The 24,339-nt window shown below is 34.4% G+C and overlaps 1 protein-coding gene across 2 annotated transcripts in view; it reads right to left on the reverse strand.

Moving 5' to 3' along the window:
• Window positions 1–16,271: 16,271 nt before the first annotated feature.
• LOC110025628 (mitoferrin-like) overlaps window positions 16,272–24,339 on the reverse strand; it is a 28,617-nt gene continuing 20,549 nt past the window's right edge. The window contains exon 2 of one of the 2 annotated variants that reach the window (XM_020726207.1): window positions 16,272–16,469. In XM_020726207.1, coding sequence (XP_020581866.1) covers window positions 16,458–16,469 — 12 coding nt within the window. In that variant the 3' untranslated portion in view covers window positions 16,272–16,457. Of the gene's footprint in view, window positions 16,470–16,732; window positions 17,435–24,339 lie in introns of those variants that run through there. The other variant, XM_020726206.1, reaches the window with a different exon arrangement.

Below are 24,339 nucleotides of genomic sequence, written 5' to 3' on the forward strand. Positions count from 1 at the left end.
CAAAGATAGAGTCAGAGGCATGTTGAAACTCTCTCAGGCTAAATATGTGAAAAAAGTACTTAGCAGGTTCAACATGGATAAGGTCAAATCAGTTGACACACCCTTGAGAAGTCACTTCAGACTCAGCAAGAATCAGTCACCCAAGTCGGAGGAGGAACAAGTTCACATGAGTAAGGTTCCTTATGCTTCAGCTATTGGTTCACTTATGTATGTTATGATTTGCACCAGATCGGATATTGCCCATGTAGTGGGAGTTGTTAGCAGATACATGAGTAATCATGTAAAGGAACATTGGGAAGCAGTTAAGTGGATCTTGAGGTACCTAAGAGGCTCTGCAGAAACTTGCTTGTGATTCTCAGGAAAAAGTACAGAGGTACATGACTATGTTGATGCTGATCTAGCTGGAGATATTGATACTAGAAGTACTACAGACTATTTATACTATTGGTGGTACAACAGTATCATGAGGCTCTAATATGCAGAAGACAGTTTCGTTGTCTACTACAGAAGCTGAGTACATAGCAGTGCCAGAGGATGCAAAGGAGATGATATGGCTACAGAGCTTCTTGAAAGAATTAGGCAAGAAGGATCAGATGAGCATACTCTACAGTGATAGTCAGAGCATCGTATTCCTTGCCAGGAATCCAACATTTCAATCTAGGACTAAGCACATTCAGATCAGGTATCACTTCATACGATCGTTGTTGGATAACAGTCAGTTGATGCTTGAGAAAATTTTTGGAAGCCAGAACCCTGCTGATATGTTGATAAATGGTGTTACTCTGAAGAAACTGAACTTGTGCGCAACTTCAGTTGGTCTTCTGGTGTGAAGGCAGGGCCTTGAGTTGCAGAGGTAGAGGATTCATGTTTAAAGAAAAGGGTGAAGCCACCAGTAGAGGATATCAGTTTGAGGAGGAAGGACGTTGCAGTCTGTGAACCGGTCTCCAAGTGGGAGATTTGTTGTGTGGAGTCCGGTTAAGAAAAACGGAAAAAAAAAATTTGTTTCCACCTAAATGCCCCGTTCCGCCTTTCCTTCCCATTTTTTTCGCGAATCAGTTTCCCTATCTCCCGTCGCTCCGCCTCTCTTGCTAGCGAAACAGAAGTTCGAAGATTCTTCTCTCTCGCTCGCTGCAGTTCGCTCCTCCCGTCATGTTCGTGAAACAAGAAAAGAGATTTCTCCTTGGATTCTTCTTGAGGCTTACGGGAAGCAGAAAGTATAAAAAGGTGTGTTTTCGCAAGGTACTCTCTCTTAGTTGTTATTGTGTGCTTGGCAGAAGGAAGAAGAAGATAGTGTAAGAAGAAGTTTTCTCTCCTTAATTTCTTCTTGGTAGATTGTGGCAGAAGAGAAATAGTTTTTTCTCTTGTACGTTTTTCTTCTTCTTCGGTATATCTCAGCGTAGAGAGAAGAGAAGAAGTGAGAAAAAGAGTTCGCTTTTGTAATTGGAGACGATCCACTGGTGTAAATTCATCAATTAGTAAAATCCTTTGCAACTCCGTGGATATAGGTAATTTGTCGAACAACGTAAATCTGTGTGTTCTTTTAGTGTGAATTTTCTCGTTCTATTTTTCACTCTATTTTTCACTTCGTCGTCGTCGATCGTTTTAAATTTCGTATATATCACAACATTATGATCTTGCTTAGATGTTTCTACTATTGTTGTCATTTTCCTGCATATTTTTTGTAAGTTTGAAAATGTCCTGCATCATCTTGTTTATACCTCGCATTAGCTCTCTTAATTCTGTCTTACCTTATCTTTTGGTTTCGGTGTTTTAGTTTCTTGTGAGATTGAGCTATTCTCAGGCATAGCTAGTAAGCATATTCAAGTCCAAACACCGATCTTGTTTTTACTATAAAGCGTTTTTCAGGTGTTCAGTAAAATTGTTTTCTACTATACCAAGGAAAGGTTGTGTTATCCGGGTACTTCAAGTTGAATATATGCTTTTTTTGGGTCCATCTTTCTTTATTAAATCAAATCATGTGTGACTTAGCTAACTCAGGCACCCAAAATATCATGGTATATGGTGTTAATCTTTTTCAGTATAGGATCTTAATCCTTAATCTGTGCTGATCGTATTCCTAATAGAGTGTCCTTGAGTTTTACGGTAGGATATACTTAATTATAGATGTTTTTGTCCATGAGAAATCTCAATTTTTGGTGAGTAACTAAAGCCTATTTGGCTCTCCAATCCATTCAGGAAAATTCTTTTGGGCAATTTTTTTTGTTTTTTGTCCATTTACTTTAATATTAGGTTTATTTCTATTTCATGTTGATTACATGTTCATCTTTTTAGAGTGGCACTTTCAAATTTCACAAATTTTATCTTTAGATGTTTGTTCGAGTTATATTTCATCTTATCATTATTTACTTCAATATACATTTTAAAAATTGAATCAATTGGATGTAAGACGAATGGTGAACGATGAATATAATGAAGCTAATTTGCTTCAAACATTGTCAAACATGCCCAAATAACCACCGTAAATAAAATGGACTGTGCGGGTGCACTCGAAATGTCACCCATATTATTTTGGTTTTGCACGAGAATCAATAAGATGCAAATTGAGATATAAATTTTCATAAGTTTTGCATGAAAATTAAGGTAAGGAATTAAGCGCAAGTGCACATGTGCTTAACCTTATTGTCAGATTAAATTTGTTTTGAAGAGGGATGCTAGCATTTTACATATTGGATACTCATAAGCTTTTTTCGTGGACTTATGTCTGCAATAATGGGTTTCTTTTCTCCAAAGCTCATATGCCATTGAGCATTAACAGCTAGAATAACTCGTCGAGGTGGTCTATCGAACTTGCTTGTCGATCTGCAATTATCCTATACCAGCTGATGCAGTAATCTACCTATGTGATCTACTGACCTTGTTTGTTGATATGCTAATTGTATTGCACCAGCTACGAAAATAGTCCGCCAAACTCTCCATTATCACTCCTCAAATATCATAAATGACAGTCATGAAACGCATCACTCATGGACGAACATACATCCACATCTATTTAAGAGCCTCCAGATATCCATTGATGCCACATACAGTTGGAAGTTCAATATCTTTGGAGAAGAGAACGAAGAAAATAGAAAGAAAAATTCAGAGTATTACGAATGCAATAAGAAATCTTAACTACTTTTTTGATCACCTAGATTGGAGAATGAAGAAGAATTTTGATCATACAGGAACAATTGAAGCAGGATTGGTACAGATGTTCAAGAAAAACGGATGGATCGATGAAAATTCAATTGATCAATTCTCGTACCGACCATTCTACAATTTATATGTTCATTACCAGTCTATGAGATATATTAGAGGAGGAGAAAATACTGAAGAAGAGGCAGATTAATTGAAGAAGTTGAACTCTCTACTATTTTAAAATACTTATGCTTTAAGGTAATTGTGTTGATTTGATTTACTTTATTTTGCTTTAGAACTTTGATTATGTGTATAGTTTTGTGTCAGCATTCTAGTGTTGTGGCTTGATTTCAACATTGAATTATAAGTTAGTTTGCTTTGAAGATGTGAAAATGTGATTAGTAAAATGTATTTGTAAAAAATGTATTTTCATATATAAAAGTTAGTTTGGTGTTGTTTGTGAAAATATTTGTTTGTGAATTATTTTTAGATGAAAATTAATGTTCAAAAAGACTAAATAAACTTTGGAATAAATTGGGAGAAAATTGAAAATTGAAAAAATCAAAATGGTGAATTTTTGGCCTCTGGCGTCGGATGGGCGCTGACAGCGCCCTCGACCCGAACCGACCCTAACACCTCTAAAATTCGTGAGTTGCACAGTGAAACATCATCTTTACCATTTGAGTCACCTTCAACCTCCGGTTTTTGCACTTAGGGCTTGCTATTGATCTGGTTTGAGGCGATTCTAAGGCAAACAAAGCTTGGATTTCATCTTCTCTAGTTAAGCTACACTTTGAACTCAAAATTTTTTATTTTCACCAAGGATTTATCTTACATTGCCGAGATCCAAAATTTTAAGATTTTTTTTGGAAGATTTTGAGAAAATTCTTAGGTGAAGAACTCTTACTTATTAGATTTAAGCTTAAAATGTTCTACATTGTGATTTTCAGAATTTTTTGGAATTTATTTGGATTTTATCAATTTTTTGTAGATTTACCATGACACCTAGAATGAGCAAAGGAAAAAGAAAAATGGATTTTGATGACCAAAAGTTTGTCAATTACAAAGCGAACATTTGCTTTAATAGTCTACGTAACACAAAAAAAGTGATTCTGGATCGATGATTTAAAAATCCGGGAGGAGAAGTCGAGAGAATAATCAATACTCGGCAGTGGGAGAATTTCTACTACTTTACTGCCGCGACGATTATTAGCGTAGTGATGGAGTTCTGTGCCAATTTCAAGGAGACTTCTGAAGACTTTGTATTTGTTTGTGGAAAAATGGTAGAGTTTACTCCGAGTAAAATTAATGAATTTTATCAGTTGGAAGATGTGTATAGCTGCCAATATAAGTCGTTTTCTACTACGAATGAGGCATTGGATGATGTTATTTCTTTTCTTACTATTGGAAGAGGAATCTGGAAGGTGAAGAATGGAGTTAAGGTAAACTTTCCTCTTTCAATGTTAAATGTAGTATCTAAGGTCTGACACTATTTTATTTCTGGAAGAATGATACCAACAAATCATCATAGTGAGGTCTCAAGGGATAGATCCATCTTAAACTTCTGTATCCAACTTATGAAAATAATAGATATGAGCTCTATTATTTATAGAAACACTAGATCTATTGCTTTTGGAGAGACTACTGGAGGTTTAGCGCACCCTGCCCTGATCTTCACACTATGTGAACAAACAGGAATTGAGTATAGACCAGAGGAGGAGAGGATTGAACCTCTAGGACCTATTGGGCCTGCTAATATCAAGACTTATGAAAAGACTTATGAATCTCAAGTTGGATGGAGATCTAGAAGTAGGACCAGAGATATTCCTTCTTCAGGTACTTCTAGTGCCCTTACTATCTAAGAACTTATGGAATAAAAGATGATCCAACGGAGAGATATTTTGCGATGGATCATATAATGGAAAATATGGAGGGTAGAAATGCTAATTTTGATGATTTGATAATACAAAAGTTTGAATACGATGCTGCTTATGATGATGTAATGGTCAAATTCATGAAGGGTAATCACTCAGTTAAGTTTCTTACTCACCCTGTTTTTACTTCATATCAACAACAAAATTTGGATGTGGAAGATGAAGAAGAAGAAGACGATGATTGGTGATGCTTTAGTTAGATTTTTGTTTAGTTTTTTTTTTAATTGTACTTTATTTTTTAAACTGTTTGTTTGAGGATTGAGGTACTTTATTTTATTGTATGTTGTGTTGTGAGACTGTTTTTAATACTGTTATTAGTTTTAAGTGCTTTGTTGGATGTATTTGTAGTTAACTCTTTCTCAGCAAATTTTTATATGTATTATGTGCTATTTAATGTTTTAAGTCTTGTCGCTTTTCATCGCTTTTCATATGCTTTTCATATTAGCACCTGCAATATTTCAGAGTTAAGTTTCAAATCAGAACCTTCAACATGTATGTCTTTTCTTTATGTGCTAAATGTTTTCTTTAACCGCGAATTTTTCAAGTTCTTCATTTAAAATATTTTAAAAATTTAAGTTTGGGGGGAAGAGAAATTCCTTTTTAAGAAAAGAAACTTAATTTGAAACTTAATTTTTTTAAGAAAAGAAACTTAATTTTATTTGTCCTCAATTAATTATATTTTCAAAATATTTTAAAAATTACTAACATGACATTTGGTATTAGAGGGTAACCTTGGATAATTATATATATGTTTCTAAATATATAGTAGACTTAAGTAAAGTTTTTAAATAATAAAGGTTAATTTTAGAGATTAAGAATATTTGGTATGATAGAATAAGACTATGTTTTTCTATTTTTAGTAAAGAAATTTGTATTTTTGAAGTATTAAAAATCTTAGAGATTCATGTAAGAAGAATAGATTAAAATTTTATGAAAAATCTTTAAAGCTAATATAGATTTATAAAGTAAAGAAATGTGAAAAGTTTTTAACATATAGTTAAGTTTAAAATCATTAAAGGCTATCCGGATATAGTAATTCTCACATAAAAAGAAAATGAAAATGAAAAAAAAAGGGGATTAAAAATGATCCTGAAAAGAAAAGAGAAAAAGAAAAGAAAAGAAAAAAAAAAATGTGAGGAGAAGCTTGAGGAGATGTGCGAGGAGAAGCTTGAGGAGATGCTTAATTTAAAATTGGTTTCACTTGAATCAACTTAAAGAAGAAGGCTTGACTACAATTTCTAAACTTATATTTTAGTATTAGCATATTTACTAGTAAAGTTTCATGTTCTTTTTCATATGGATATTCTAAGTGGATTTAAATATGAATAATTTGCAATTTTCCTTGAAAAGAATAAAGAATCAAAAATCTTAAACTTGACTACTAGAAATTCTTATACATTTAGTATTAACTGAAGTTATTTTGAATTTTTCCTAAGTTATGTTATTATATTTAGGTTATTTTATCTAGTGAACTAAGATATGGAAATCTAGAAGTTAAAATCTTTATCATAAGTCATATTTTTTATGTAATATAGGAGTTACTTGAGGACATGTAACATTTAAGTTTGAGGGATTTTGATACACAAAAAATATATGCATTTTAGACCCATATTTTATACCCATTTTGATGATATTGCACTTTAATGGAATGTATTTTCTATGTTTTATTGTAGGTTTTTGATTTTGAGGACTTAAAGCAAAATGGAAGTAAAAATGATGAAATTTGGAGCAAAAATAGAGAAGCTCAAAATTTGTTCAGCGCCGACGGCGCCAGACGGGCGCCGATGACACCGTTTGACAGAAACTTTGGATTTAATTATGGACCGTGGAAGTCTTGTTTCTAGAAGATTCGACGAATTTGGACGCTTTTTGAAGAGTTGTTGGATGCACCTATTAAGGAACCGACCTAGACTCTATTTAGAGTCGAAATTTGATCAGAACCCCCTCTCGCACCATTTCAACTTCTTCCACTCATTTCAATTTTCCTCTTCACACACCTACATTCCACACCATTAGTTAGTTATTTTTATTATAGATTTGAGTTTTATTAGTTAGTTATTTTTATTATAGATTTGAGTTTTTATGGTGAGTTTAAGTGTGAATTCTTCTCTAAAAAGTGTTAAAGCGGAAGATAAGTGAAAGATTTCTTCTTCCGACTTTTTTTAAGAGAGACTACAAAGGATTTAATTTGAGAAAGAGTTTCAGATAAGTGTTGTTTGTTTATTATTGTTGTATGAACTTTCTTTTATATATGAAATTTGTGTTTTGCTGTTTCTTTCTCATAAAGTCTGAGTAGTTTCTTTTATCTTTCTCCCTACTCTGAGATATGGTGAAATGAAGAGATAATTTGGATGTGCTAATGTTAAAATATAAAATAAATTATGATGGTTTTTCAACTCCGTTCTTAATTTAATTTTCGATCTGGCTAATTAAATTGTTAAAATATGTTGTGAAATATATGATCCGGGAAATGGAGTATGAGTTCTCCAACAGAGTGAGAATCACATTTAAGTTCATGAAGTATTTCGTTTATGGAATTAAGTGCAAATAAAAAGAAAAATATACATTGTTAGGTGTAAAATTGGAGATTTTAGGTTGACAGACTAAAATCCTCAATTTGATCTTAGTGTTTAAGAACTAAAGTGAGAGTTAGCCTTCAGGGGAACGAAAGTGGAAGTTCTGGAGTGGGAGACAGTATCCTAGCCTAGCCATAGATTTAGGGACTAAACCTTTTCGTTTATGGAATTAAGTGCAAATAAAAAGAAAAATATACATTGTTGGGTGTAAAATTAGAGATTATTAGGGTGACAGACTAAAATCCTCAATTTGATCTTAGTGTTTAAGAACTAAAGTGAGAGTTAGCCTTCATGGGAACGAAAGTGGAAGCTCTGGAGTGGGAGTCAGTATCCTTCTAGCCTAGCCATGGATTTAGAGACTAAACCTAAGATTAGCGAATGATTTTCAATAACACTGAATCAGGGTAGAGAATTAAAATTGATCCTATTTGACACAATACAAATTTAAACCATTTATCTCATCTCATTTCACCAAAAAGCTCATTATAGTGAGAAAGATGTTTTTTCATATTAAAAAACTTCATCACATAAATATAGTTTAGTAGTTACTGCTTTAAAATTTGCATTTAAATTTTACTAGTAGTTAATAATTTAGTTTTGATAGTAACTTACACATGAGTGACAGTAATTTCGTTTGATTTCTGTGGATTTTCTAGTTAATTTATCATCTCAAATTTAAGACTTCATCGTGGGATCAATATTTAAAACTTAAATAGAAAGTCTTATATTACTTGATAAAGATGTGTATATTGCGTAGAATCTCAACATTAAGTGTTTAACATTCTTATTCAAAAAATACCACATCAAGTTCTTGGCATCGTTGTAAAGCAAAGTCAACTTTACAAATTTTACACAACTATATTTCCGGGATCAGGCATCAGCTCCAATGCCTCAATAAATGAAGTGTTGATCATCGGCTTCTTGAATACTTTCAAGAATCGAGAAAATTGTTGATTTAGTTTTTTTTTTTTTTTAGTCTCTGAGGGAATGGTGGTGGTGGTCTTTCTAAGTTATTCCTAGTGGGTGAGATTGGTTTTCCTAAATTTTTGGAAAGGTCTTCCGTACTTCTTTTGGGTTCCACGTTTTGTTTCTCCACCTCAGAATCTTTATGGACCACTTCCTCCAATTCTCTTCTATTTTTCAATTTGGTTGCCTTCACATGCTCACTATTAGTTTCCATAGGGTTGACCTCAGTATTTTTAGGAAGCATCCCTTGGGATAGACTACTAAGTGAGTTAGCAATCTCTCTTAATTGGTTCTCTATGTTACTAATAGTCGTACCTTGGCTTTGTAGCTGATTCCCCATCTGCAAAACAATTTCTTTCCAAGACAACTTCTCCTTGAATTGTTGTTTTACATTATAACCAGGAGAAGAAGGTCTGATGTTAGAATTACCTTGTTCAAATTCCTAAAAGAGTTAGGTGGATTACTCCCCCATTGTTGTTTTTTTGCACCTTCATTATTATTTCAACCGAAGTTAGGGTGATTCTTCCAACTGGGATTGTAATAATTAGAATACTGGTTGTTAGTCCTATTGTTGATTGCATTTAGCGTCTCAAAAGATGAAATCTTAGCATTAACCAGTTGTCCAAATGAGTTATTAGTATTAAACAATTTTCTTTAATTACTTGTGATCCTTGAGGCTGGTTCATCTCAACTGATCTAGTTTCTTAAATATACAGCTACTTGAGATGTTAAAACTGAATACACCGCCGTGTCAGGCACACTTGATACCTTTTTGGGTTTCATTCTTTCAGAAGGCATTGAAAACTGTTGGTAGCCACCTCCTCAATCATAGAATAGGCCTCATTAAATGGCTTTGACATAAGCGATCCACCAGCGACAACATCAATGGTAGTCCTAAGAGATCCTACTAACTAGTTGTAAAAAGTCTGAATTATCAACCACTTAGGCAGTGCATGATGGGGGCACTTCCTAAGTAGTTCTTTGAATCGTTCACAAGCTTCATAAATCAACCAACCTTCATACTAACAAAATGAAGTGATATCATTCCTAAGTTTACCCGTTTTTTATGGCGGGAAATATTTAGCTAGGAATTTCTGGGCTAAGTCATTCCACATTCTTATTGATCTTGGTGCTAAAGAGTTTAACCACATTTTTGCTTTGTTCCTCAAGGTGAAGGGAAATGCCTTAGCCTAACAACATCGTTGGAAATACCATTATACCGAAACATGGCGCAAAGTTCTAACAAACTCGTTAAATGTAAGTTTGGATCTTTAGACGGGGTTCCCCCAAACTGATTGTTCTGCACAATTTAGATGATAACATGTTTCAGTTCAAATATTTTAGCTTCTATGGTAGGGGTTTGAATACTCAAATGTCATATATTGTAGGGTCTGCATTCATTTGGATGTTGATGGGGAAGTTCATGAATCTTTAGGTTTTTTGTGGATTATTCGTCATCTTTCCTATGAGTTATTGAAGTTTCTTTTATGTTCTAATTTTCTTAATAGTTCTATCTAACTTAGAATCATAATGCTCAAGTCTTGTATGTCCTGAACTATGCATATATGAATTAGAGATCCCTTATAAGTTCAAACACAAGCAAACAAAAATGTATTTGGTTTTTCTTGTTTTTTTTCAAAAATTAGTAAAAAAAATTTAAAAAAGTAGTTAAGACTACATGTTTTCAAGTTTAAGACCTCGAAGTTCAACTAAAATTTGCTTAAGTCAAATCACTATCGCTCCTCGAGAATGATGCCAAAATACTTGATATCACTTCTAGGTGCAAACACACATTAGGGGCTCACACAAGTGCATGTGTTGTATCAGTAATGTCAGATTTTTTAGTTTGGAATGTCGATCCCACAATGAACTAGACAATTCAAAATAGGAAAATTTGTAGCCTACTGGTTTTAAGTCCAAGCCTAAAAAGTTGAAAATTTTATAGTCTGAAAAGCTAATCTAGTGTGCTACAACTAACAATAAATTTAAATCCTATACAAGTAATCCTACTCTTAGCAATTTGGATTGAAAGATATCAAATACTTAAGAGGTTCTTCCTTGTAATGAGTTAATTGAATGACATGAAAATAACCAAGACATCCACCAAAACCTTAAGGGCTTAGTAGTGACCTAAACTAAATCAAATTTGGTTAAATAAGGATTAGAAAAGTGAACATAATTAAAATTAAACACCTTTGTAATGCTACAAGCCCAAATTAAAAAGTTGGTTGAGTGCCTTGATAACATTAACTTGCCCTTTTTAAGGGACTTCACCCACATAATTTACAAATTAAATCACAAATGAAAATTACCCTGCTCTCAGGGGTAATTGAAACATCAATGTTCACTGAGCATTAAAAATATTTTTGTAGGATAGATTTATTAAGCAACATAATAAGTTAAAATGAGCTCGAGGCTTTTCACCAGGCGGTGAGAGGGAAGCATGGACTTGTTTCTTCCTTCAGATCTATTGGATACCTCGGAGGTCTATTAAACTTAATATGTTTTGCTTAACAAAAATCATCCTTAATCAAACTAATTGGGATCCACCAAGATATGACCTATGGTTTAGGTAACCAAAACTTTACTTTCCTGCTTTACATAAAATGTTCTAAAATGCATTTTGAGTTTAAGGTGGTGGAACGAGAAGACTTGCCAGGTACGCTTTTATAGTTTACAGCACATTATCTTTTTTTTCTTAAGCTTTCCACATTGTGCTTACTTACCTGCATGTATGAACAAAACATAAACTTGCATGCTAAACAATGATGTCACCTTGCGTGAAAATTAAAACTGTCAGGAAAGTCACAAAATCAAAACCAAAACCAAAATTAAAATCAATCAAGATAAAAATCACCTCCACTACATTTAAAATATAAATTTAAAATATAAAACAACTCAAAAATATAAAACAACTCAAAATTTAATCACAAATATCACAAAACTATAACTACAATTAAAATAAGACATATCTATCGGATGATCAGGAATCCCTCAGAGGAGGTAACCTATGTTTGCTAACGAGGCTTCCCACGATCTAAATAAAATTATGGAACTCATTAAGTTGAGTTTAGTAAATTCATTTGGACTAAGTGAATATAATAGAAAATAGTGGTACCAGAACGAGGGAACCGTATGATCTTAACCGGTGTCGCTCTAATCAACTTTAACATGCCCCATAAATTTTAAAGAACTTCAACTATTGGGTCACCTGATTTGATATCATACCTGGATACCCTAGAAAACTTAAATTCGTCACAACAAGAAGCTTGGAGCTAGCACGGGGCAGCACAACCATCTTCAACAACAAAACCTATTTTCCCCGGCTAAACTATTCTTTCCTTAGAATTAAACAACAAGCCATAGGATTTCGAGGTTGTCTATTTATGCAAGATAAATCCTCACCTTATCTTTAGGCCTTTGTACAGCTCTGTTATACAATATAAGCCCTAACTCATCTTAGGATTCTGAGGTTGTAGTTTGTCATGACCTAAATTCTCACATCTTTCAGACTATTTGTGTGATCGTCCTACACAAGTGTAAGTCCTAAATTAATAAAATTGGCAGGATGGAACACCTAAATATTTCTCCTCAAAATTAAAAACAAACCTTACCTCCTCAAAACTAAACCCAACCTCAAAACTAAACCCAAATAATAGGATAGACCGGGAAGTCACCAAGGTTCTCCTCTGGATTCATGACATCCCATAGTTACAAAATGCTCCAAATTTGAGCCAATTCCATTTCACACCTCTCTGTCTTATATTATTGAATAGTCCTATCCTTTTGAAATTCTTGAAGATAATATTTTCTGATTTTTATCGAAAGTTTTCTTAGGTGGCTTTTGTCATTTAAGATATAATTAACTATAGGGACTTACCCTTATAAGAAACTTCTTCGAACCCAGCTTAATATAAACTCTATTTAATTTTTCATATTAAATAGGAGAAATTGTCGGCAAATAAAATGGTTTTGCAGATCAAACAGACGTCATATGTTTTTTAGTTTATTTGATCAAGCCTCACCCTCAAGTCTTGTGTTTTTCCTTCGGGATAGATACAAGGTTAGAGGTACAACGCACTTTCATTTAAACTATGAAAAATATGGGGTTAGTTTGATTTTATATTGTTTTCTAAATATTAAAATGTCCTTCCGAAGCGAGCGACGGAATTTTGATTCCGGTGACCGATAACTTCTTACGGGCAACTTCTCCAAACCAAAATAGTGCCGACATCTAGCAAGAATATCTTTACCATCAACTTCTATTCCTTCATCTTCCATCTTAATCTCAGAAAGATTGGTAAATGAAGACATAATTAAAGAACATGTAACAACTGTTTGATTAATTTACATGAAATTTTACATTCGGTAAGAGATCATATCTCTCCTTCCCCTTCTGAAATGAATTTTAATTTTAAATGATGTACGAGATTGGAAGTGCTACTATAGTTATTACAATCTATAATTATTTATATCCTAAATATTCTAAATTTAGTGACTGACATAGAAAAAATCTAAAATAAAATGAAAGAAAACAATTTTCAAACTCTTTATTTGGAGCTATGACGGAAAAAAATCATTAAGAAAAGCTACTTTTCACTTTGCTAATTACTTTATTCAAGAACATATAAAAAACATAAAATTAATATTACTATAAACTTATATCTAAAGACTTCACAATAGTAGTTTTTTGAAAACAAATGCAAAATTTCACATTATAAATATTAAAATAAAGATCTAATATCAAGAGAATCGACATGTGACTTTTGGTTGAGTTTTAAAAATTTTAGTCAAATTTATTAAAACATCACTATAAAACTTGCATGCAAATCCTCATTTTTCACATTAAAAGAATAAAAAAAAGAGAGATTAAAATCTAAAGTACTCTGAAACCTTATTAAACGATTGATGTTAAGATTTAGTCATCAACTTTTGTCACTAGACTGTCATCAACCTATTGCCATTACTTGAATTGTGTCATTTGATTGTCGTTGATTGTTTGTTGCAATTCAGTCATAATTGTCTAAATTAACTAAATTGTCCATCCGTAATCCCTCGATTGATATTGCCTAACTTGTATACAAAACTATCGTTACACAATCATCATCTCTCTCACAAATTCGTCCCAATTGCTATATCTCGATCACCATCATCGTTTTCTCCAATTATTTAACATTCTTTATTATTGTTATAAGTGGTCAAAGAAATTTTTATACTCTCTAATTAGGGGTGGAATCAAGTTATATTGCCCACCTTGAAATTTTAAATGTTTTCTATATAAGTAGTGAATTTGCATATTTATTTCTTATATACTTTACATACTTAGTAATTTTGGCACCCCCTCTCGATACATATTTTACCCATTATTTAATAAAAATTTATCATTTGGCATCTTAGAAAATAAAATTGGCTCAACCCCTTTTTCAAATCATGTCTTATCAAAAAAAGAGGATCTACAAACTTATATAACCACTTCACTTGCATAATGGACTATTGTGCTAGGTCTCATAGATTTTTTTTCCTCTTTGTTTTTTGATGTGAAATCTTTAGTCTCTTCTAAAGTGCTTTTACTTTTGTATGAAACTTTTGTACAAAGCTAATACTTAAAACTCTCTCAGTTACTACAAATATCATATCTTCCATCAAAATAAATCACAAAATGCTTGATGCCTCCATCAATATCTCTCTTGATCTTTTATGCGAACATCACTACCAATAGCCTTTTGAGCAAGTGGAAGCCTTTGCTCATTGATATCATTCATGAATTAGCTCGCAGACAAATAAAATTTAAAGGTGACGGTTTATTTCCTCATTTTGAGGCTCTATTTTGTTTTCTAATTGAAAGATGATTGTTCTCAAAATCTGAAAATAAAAAAAATGGAAAAATAAAGAATGATGTTGTTGCTAATTATTAATGAAGAGATGTAGAAGTTTTGAAGAAAAGTTGTTACTCAATGAGCATTAAAAAATTTTTTCTTTTCAAGAATGATTCTTTTGCCTGAGTTTTGCACTTTTCGCAGAGTTTTAGTGTGGTTCTCTCTTATTGTCTTTATGTATTTGCCAACAAATTTTTGTTGCAAAATTATGACATCTTAATTTTTTAGAGAAATTTTCTGAAAGCTGAAACTATGATGTTTATATTACTAATAAAGTTTTGTGATAAGATAAATTATAAAATTTGTTGAAATTTTTTTTGTACATGGATAATATGTTTGGGTACCTTCACAAATTTGTAATGTAAGAATATTGTCTGGTATTACAAAAAATTTATATATTGCAACTTTTTAAAGTTTATCATTTTGTTAATTGCAAGCTTCAAGGATTAATTACTGTGACTTTGTATTCTTATTAAATTGAGGTGAAATCTTTTGCTAAATCTTTCATAGATGTGTAGGTGCTTCAAAAGAATTTATGCAGGTAGCTTTCCTCAATGTAGATTTTTTACAAAATTTTTTAGTTGTGTTGATCAATGATTTCTAAATTGCATTATGATCTTAGGAAAATTCATTGAACCATCAAATGGATGAGTGTCACTGACAAAAGATAGTAGTGATCTATGCCCCTTTATAATTTATTTAATATATTTAACTCTGATCTAATAAAAATACATTTATATATTTCATGCTCTATCGAAGATGAAGACATGTTCAATTGAGTTAATATCCCTTTCAAGGTTTGTGATGAATGCTACAACCCAAAAAAAAAGAATGACTACTAATTTCATCAGATGATTTGTTGAATTGAACTTATGTCTATCAACATCTTCTTCAACACCGAGAGATTGATTTAGACTTGGATTCAACAAACTTATAATAAAAAATCAATTATACCAAACTTTTTAATAAAACAAAAATCAAACCTTCATTATCGTCAAACAAAACCAAGTTAAATGTCAAGCATTAATATATTAATGAATTTATTTTATTTATCTTGACTTTGGATTCAAATGAATTTCACTGAATTTATCTTAATTTAAGTTATAAATTCATCCTATATTGATGTTGAATAAGCACATTAGTAAAAAACAATGAAGTTATGAAACCTAAACTTTTATATTAATAGCACTTTTCCTATGCATGAAAAGGTATATTTCAGTTTTAAAATTAACAGCAGTAATTTTGATATCATATGAATGACTCAAGAGCTAGAAATATAAAAATCAAAGTTTAGGTTTTATATATGTAAATTCATAAGAATTATAAGGTATGTATGTAAATGCCCATAAAACAAACTCAAAACTAATTATTAAAAGATCAGACCGACACTAAATCTAAAAAGGGCATTTACATACATAGCACACAATTCTGATGTATTTGCATATCTCGCACATAAACTTTAATATTTACATACATAGCAAACTCAAATTTTCAATATCATATAAAAAAAGAGCACTATTACCACTTTTAAAAAGTCAAATACACCTTTTTATGCATAGCTTTAAAGTAGTGTTATGTATGTCAACATAAAAGTAAATTGTGTGCTAGGTATATAAATTTCCCAATCTAAAAGAATAAGAAGATAAGGTAAAGCACAAAACGGTTGATCAATTATATATATCAGATAGCACTACATCCTTCACATGCCTAAAGACACCCCAAATATATGATGAGAGTTATATGATTGGGAAACATATATATATAGAAAAGACTGGTCCAATGGTTGTTATTAAGTGAACGGTTGGATGTAATCTGGTGTAGGCGAATGGCCCTGATTGTGCTGATTTTCCTTTTTGGTTGGGCTGCAGCAGGGTGGTGGAGCCATATCCTTTACACCATTATGGGTTCTAGTTGGGAAGGTGTTGACTTGATATGGTGTTAGTGCTCAGTTAATAGCTGCAGGTCCTTCAGTCACCAAACTAAAGGCCAAACATCGATTCATCGCAAGTATCAATTGTGATACAATGGTTAGAACTAGTGAAACACAGTAGCGACTGTAATTACTATTTAGCACCAAACATTTCCAATTATACTGTCACTGATTAAAGAAATAGTGCATTTAACCTGCTCGAAGTATCAAAACCATGCAGAAAGTAATTTAGTTTAAATTGCTCTTTACAAATTCAACCATCAGTGTTAAAAAACAAGATCACAACTCAAAACAGCAAAAAAACAAAATTGAAATTACTTCGTAACAGATGAAGCTAAATTGCTCATGGAAATAAAATACTAGTGCAATCTATAACATGAAATAGTTGAAAACCATATTGAATTTGTGACTATCTGCTAGCTTTATGGAACAGAAAACACAACCCTATATGGTGGTGAAAGGGACAGCGAAGCAGACTACAAAATTATGTAAAAACAAAATATAACTGACGGGTACAGTAGCTCCTAAAACTACTATATCTGTAATGTCTCTCCTGTATTACTTAGCTGCTCCATCAATAAGTGGGTACAAAAGCTGCATTCCACACCTCAGCTTATTTAGAATGGTTAAATAACCAGGAAAATAGGGAAAAATAAATAGAAGATGTGGTTTTCAACGGCTAATGAAAAAGCTTCTGATAGCTAAATCACCAACCAAAAAAAAATGTTAGATTACTTGAGAAACCTGTTCCTGTTCATGAGCAACTATGTAAAAAAGGTCTCGAAAGAGACCATCTAACGAATAGAAGAAAGGTTAGGCCTTTTTGTCATTCAGATTCTTAAAAAACCTTTTAGAAGCTTCATATGTAGACCAGCAAATGGCAGCAGCAGGTGCGTGGAAGACCATTCTAGCCTTCCATCCTCTCAGAAGCCCAGTATAGCCATCACGCTTGATGATAGCTTGAATGACCTCTGTTATGGAGCTGCTGGAAAATTTCTCACAGCCGCAAAGACCCTGATGTGGACCAAAAACAAATAAATAAATAATAATTTGTTGTAACTAAAAAATCATAGGAAAGAATGGCCACCAAAATACAAAATATGACAACTCGTAAACTGCAAGAAGCCAACATGAGTAGAAGAAATGTATGGTTTCAAATATTAAACTGCTGCAATTGATCTCCAAAAGGTCTGCCGAACAGGCAAAGAAAAAGCACCACCTCAGCAACCAGTATTGAGTGAGATACAAAAATGGAGGAAAAAAGTAAAAAAAAAAAACTCATAGAGAAGGACCTGCGGCTATTAACTGAGCACTAACTCCATTTTTAAGTCAACGCCTTCCCAACTAGAAACCATAATGGTCTAAAGGATATGGCTCCACCTCCCTGCTGCAGCCCAACCAAAAAGAACAATCAGCCCAATCAGGACCATTCGCCTACACAATATTACATCCAACCGTCCACTTAATAACAACCTTCGTACCAGTCTTTTCTATATATATGTTTCCCTGTAATCTTGTTAGGTTACTGAAAAAAGTTCATTTCAACTGTTCTCCTTTCTATACTCTGCTCTTCTTCAAGGTAACAGAGCCTCTGCCCTGTCCTGCGAATTCAACCTTGCTGATCCTTCAGTAAGTCTCTACGATGGCTTCTTCCTACTACGATGCCTCCACCGACGGCAACACCTGCTTTCAGGTTAACTCCCTACCCTCAGATAACCCCATTCCGTCTCAGCTAAAATTCATTTTGAGCAACATCAAGAACATCATTTTATCTCAACTCACCATCGATAATCATCTCACATGGAAAGCGTAAGTTCTTAAACATTTCAGAGCAAATGGCTATGATACATTTCTTGATGGAACCTGCTTGTGCCCTCCTCGACACATTACTGAAGAGAACGGAACAATTATTCCCAATCCCAACTTTCTAAAATAGATGCTAATAGATCAATTTTTGGCGGCAGCTCTCTACTCGGGCATATCGCCTTCAATCTTATCGCATGTACTACCTTAAGAAACTTTCCACAACACATGGCAAACCATAGAGCGACGTCTTCAGGCGTCCAATCACTCTCGCATCATCCAGCTGAAAAACGAGCTTCCCAACCTATGGCAAACAAAACCATGAATCAGTATCTTTCGGAAGTCAAGGAAAAGATAGACTAGACATTCTTGCTGCTGAAGCCTCTCTTAACTCGGAGGATGCCATCCATCACACCCTCAACAGCCTACCCTCTACTTACCACGCATTCAAGACGACCATTCTCACCAATCTTAATCCAATCTCTCTAAACGACCTTTACACATTATGTGCAACGAAGAAATAAATCTAGCAAATGAGGCTCTGAAGGAACAATTCAACACCACGGCACTATTTGTCTCTCGAGGTTGAGGCAAAACCTAAGGCAACTCATCCACCACAAGAGGCAACAACAAGAGGCAACAAGCATGCTTCCTCATCCCGGTCCAACTATGACTTCAATCGCAATAACCATCCTCCAATTTTCCAAATATGTCGCAAAACAGGGCATGAGGAATTCAAATAATGGTACTGTCACGACAAGTCCTATCAAACTCTAACAGTCATCCTTACCAACAATGCAGAAATTATGGACAGCAAATGGTAAATTGACAGCGGCGCCACCGAGCATATGACATCCAAACCAAATCACCTTCAACATGCTCAAGAATACCAGGAGACAAAACAATATAAGTTGGAAATGAGCAACAACTCCCTATTGCTCATATAGTTCAAGAAATTCTCCCAACCACACAAAGTTAGCTTACTCTGTCTAATCTTCACCATATCCCGAATCTAGCATGCAATCATATTTCCATTCACAAATCAACTCAAGCTAAATCTTGCTCAATTACCTTCAATTCTGATAGGTACGACATCACCGATCTCAAGACCAACAAAACAATCCTTAAGGGGCCCCTATGTTGGCGTTATTTACCTGGTGCAACCTCCTCTCATCTTGCAGCCTACAATGGAATTTGCTCGTCTCTGTCCAACACACTCCACAAATTTGGCATCAATGACTTGGTCATCCCTCAAGGAAAAAAAAAAATCTATCATTGCATCTACATTATTCTTTTGACACCCCTTTTTCAAATAATTACATTGCAACTCATGTCATGTAGCAAAGAGCCATAAGCTCTCTTTTTCACTTTCTACTTCCAAGTCATCTTCTCCATTATAGTTATTTCACTCTGATGTATGGGAACCTTCCCCCACTTCTTCCACACAAGCTTACAAATATTACTTACTTTTTAGTGAAGACTTTACTAGCTACACTTGGATTTACCTTCTTCGCAATAAAAGTGAAACTTCTCTAAAATTTTTACACTTCAAATCTCTGATAAAAAATCAACATTTTTACAAAATTAAATCCATCCGCACTGATGGCGGCGGAGAATACATAAACAAAACATTTTAATTAATAAACAACCAACATGGCATTTTACACCCACAATCTTGTCCCTACACACCGAAATAGAACGGTGTGGTAGAATAAAAATATGTCACCTACTTGACATTACTCGTGCTCTTATGATACTAGCTTTTATGAGCCGACACCCTACTCACCGCCACATACCTTATAAATCGCCTACCTCTAGGCAGCAACACCACCAAATCCCCTTACAAAATTCTCTACAACCGTGTCCCATACTACAACCATCTCAAAGTATTTAGATGTCTATTTATTCGCGGCGCAAACCATACAACCACAGTAAACTAGCTCCGCTCTCCACTCCATGTGCCTTCCTTGGCTATGCACCTCATAAAAAGCTACCGATGACTAGATCCAATCACCCACAAACTCTACATCTCTGGCCATTTTCTATTAAATAAACACATCTTCCCCTTCTCCCAACAAGTCCAAACCAAACCACCTAAAACCACCTCTCCCATATCACAACCTCCTCTACTTCTAACACCAGCATCTATAATCACCAAAACAGCATCTTCCACATCAGCCTCTATACCAATCAGTCCTCCTCCAGTATTCTACCCGAAACACTAGCTCCCATAATTCATCCTTCACCCACCTCATCTCCAACACACGAACAGCTCATCCTACAACCCCCTCAACTATCAACCCATCCATGCGTACCCATCTCCAATTAGGTCATCTTAAACCACATCAAATACTCAATCTTACTCATCAACTGACATCTGAACCATCCGATTACTGAATTATAAGCTCTCCAATCCCAAGGCACCTGAATTTTAGTACCAACTTCTCCTCACTACAACATCATTGGGTCCAAATGGACATATCGAACCAAACTAAACTCTGATGGCTCTATCTCCCGCTATAAAGCCCGCTTGCTAACTCAAGGCCACAAACAACCGCATGTCATTGACTATACTGAAACTTTCAGCACCGTCGCCAAGCTTTCCACCATTCGAGTACTCATCACTATCGCACTCCACAACGAATGGCCCATTTTTCAATTGGATATTTCCAATGCATTTCTTCATGGCAACCTTACTGAAACCATTTACATGTCCGAACCGCAAGGCTTCATTGATCTCGGCTATCCCAACCACGTTTGCCTTAAAGGCCCTCTATGGCCTAAAAAGCCCAAAGTCAATGGTTCATAACTCTCTCTACCTACCTTTCCACACTCGGGTTCAAGCCTAGCTCAGCCGACCCATCACTCTTCTGCTTACACACTACCACCACTCATCTTTACATCCTCATATATGTCAAAGACATTCTTATAACCGAAACCCATATCTCTCTCATTCAATCCACCATTCAACACATTCACTCACAATTCAACATTAAAAATCTTGGCCAACTATCTTACTTCCTTAACATCAAAGTTACCACCACAAGCTACGGCCTTCATTTCTCTCGACCCAACTATAACATTGACATTCTTAATTCAGCTGGTATGTAAAATTCCAAACTAGTACCCAACCCATGCTCACCCAAGTCAACCCCCGCACCACCGAATACCACCTCTCTCTTGAACCAAACACTCTACCGTCAAATTGTAGGCTCACTACAATACATAACCCTTACTTGCCCTGATCTAGCCTTTGTTGTAAATCTTGCCTCTCAACATATGCAGCATCCCACCACCCATCACCTCACACAACTTAAATGCATACTTTGCTATCTCAATGCCACCACCTCCTTTGGTATTCCTATCCACCGCTCCACACTCCACCTCACGGCATACTCTGACTCCGATTGGGCCGCCAACCCAACAGACCGTAAATTAACATCAGGTTATTGTTCTTTCATTGACAACACTCTGGTATTTTGGTCCGCTGAGAAGCAAGCTACCGTTGCTCGTTCTTCCGCCGAAAATGAAAATCAGGCGCTTGCATCCGCTGCAACAGACACAGTATGGCTTCGTCGCCTTATGGCTGATATTGGTACTCCTCAACATGAACCCACCACGTTATACTGCAACATCTCTGCCATCACAATCGCCAAACATTCAGTCCTCCACGCTCGTACGAATCACATTGGGGTTGATTGTAACTTCATCCGTGATTGTATCCAGAAGACACAACTAACCGTTCATCACATCTCATCACCCGATCAACTCTTAGATGTTCTAACCAAAACTCTCTCCAATTTCAAATTTCAACAACTCACTAGCAAACTGATCCTGCCAGCTAACACCATCAGTTTAAATGGAGATGTAAAGGATATGGTTCCACCTCCCAGCTGCAGCCCAACCGAAAAGGACAATCAGCCCTATACCAGATTTCATCCAACCGTCCATTTAATAACAACCTTTGTACGTGTCTTTTCTATATATATGCTTCACTATAATCTTACAACTTTGCTGAAAAAGTTTATTTCAGCCATTCTCCTTTCTATACTTTGCTCTTCTACAAATGGAATCACCATCAGAAGAGCTTAATTCTCCACGAGAGCTCAAGAGGTCTCAAGTGGATTGTGGAAACAATATTCTATAAAGAGATGCTGTTTAGAGGAGATTCCATGGCATTCATCAGAAGATCAAGTAAGAAATGAAGGCCAGAACACAGAAAGCCTCCGATACATGAAGTATGCAAATGAAAAGAAAGTTTAGGAGGTTTATGATATAAGCACATCTTCCAAAGATGCAACAAATTGATCTAGTAGTTTTCCTCACTTAGAGCACAAGAGAACTACGTAAAACTAAAACTGACACTCCAGTCACAATAGGACTTTGTGACTGCTGACTCTTTTTCTGCAGAATTAAATAGAGTAGTCTTCCGTCACCAAAAATAAACGTAAAGACAGGTTATATTTTTTTGGCATTATCAGATCAATTTCTGAAGATGAAAGAGCCAACATCGAAATAAAACAAACGTAGTTTTCAATCATAAGCTTGGTAAAAACTTGAATGATACTGGAGAGGAAAATTTCTCACCAAATCTACCAACAAATTTAACCAATTCAAGATTAAGGAAGGTAAAAATTTACTCAAGAATCATAGCTCCTCTGCATTGAAGGAATGAACCTCTACAGATAAATGTTGAATGCATTAAGAAAATAAAGTTTCATAAATGCCAAATATTGTAAGTAGGTAAAGGCTTCTCGTTCTACCAAATCAAGGAGTTCAAAAGCAACTACTTTCTGGTTCATTGTTTCACCATCTTTAAAGTGCAGAAATCATAATTAACTGAAAACAGAATTAGGTCGTCAATTTTTTTGACACTGCCAAATGGACATCATGGTAGAGTAAAGATAGCCTTTAAGCGCATTTAGTTTGAAAATTTTTTATCAACCACAAACTTCATCTGTTAACATCGCCATATTTTTAAAAATCCTGGGTTAACTTTGGAATACAGTGCAATGTTAAGTAACTGAACTGTTCCTCATGTCTAAATTTTCCGGAACAAATTAGTCTTTTGCGCATTTATTTAACCAGTCTTCCAGCTTCTTATCAAGCATCTTAGAAAAGCACGACTTTTAAGGTTGCCAACATGCAAAGTGTGACAACACAATTTTTTATTTGAAGCGCAAACAAAGTGTTTTCTTCAATTAATAAGCACATGTATCACTAGCCACATTACATAATATTACACTGTTTATAAATCATTATAAACTAAAAAATTATGAAATGAAAAATGCATATTAAGTCAAATATTAATATGGAAAATTCTTATCAACTAGCAAACAAAAGAGCATACACATGCAGTCTTCTTCAACCATAAAAGAGTGGAGCATGCGCTTTGCATCTCTACAAAGCAATCACAGAGCACACCCTCAAACTGTGCTTCACAGCATAAGCCCTTTTTGTGAATAGCATTGTTACCACACCCTCTGTCATACTTGAAGTGCATGCTTCTAAACGCTTTTAACAATAGATCAATGATGTATGCTTATCTACTTTTACCTTTTGCACATAGAAAACACTTTTTAAATTCCCATTGTCCAAAGAAAATTGGAAAGGAATAAGCAAAGCAAATGGACAGGTGTAGTATCTTTTCTTTGTAGTGTTATTAAGAGCACAAATATGAAGCAAAGCATCAGAACTCACAGTTGCAATGCCTCATTCGATCACAAGTACTTCAATACTTTGTATTGCCATGTATTGCAATGCTTTATGTGTTCTGCTTAGAACAAATGATTATTCAAAAATAAAACAATGGTCTAATTCGCATTTCATTGATGCATTCAAGTTCTCAATTTAAAAACCCTAGATCTTGTAACTTTTCATCTGGTGTGTCCTTTTTCTTCACGATCAATACTAATGATTTTTAAAGGGACGATCAAAAGCTGTGACAACGTGACTACTGGATCCCTCAAGATAAAGTCAAACTTGACTTCGAGGATTACTCAATAGATGTATAACTTAAAATCTAGCATTGTATTAGATGCCAACTAGATCCAATTAAGGGTCTCTTTGGCGCAACTGTTGATTATTTATAATCTGCTGATAAGCAGATTATTCTG

This window comes from Phalaenopsis equestris, unplaced genomic scaffold (assembly GCF_001263595.1).
Source record: "Phalaenopsis equestris unplaced genomic scaffold, ASM126359v1 Scaffold000317, whole genome shotgun sequence".
Taxonomy (NCBI): Eukaryota; Viridiplantae; Streptophyta; class Magnoliopsida; order Asparagales; family Orchidaceae; genus Phalaenopsis; species Phalaenopsis equestris.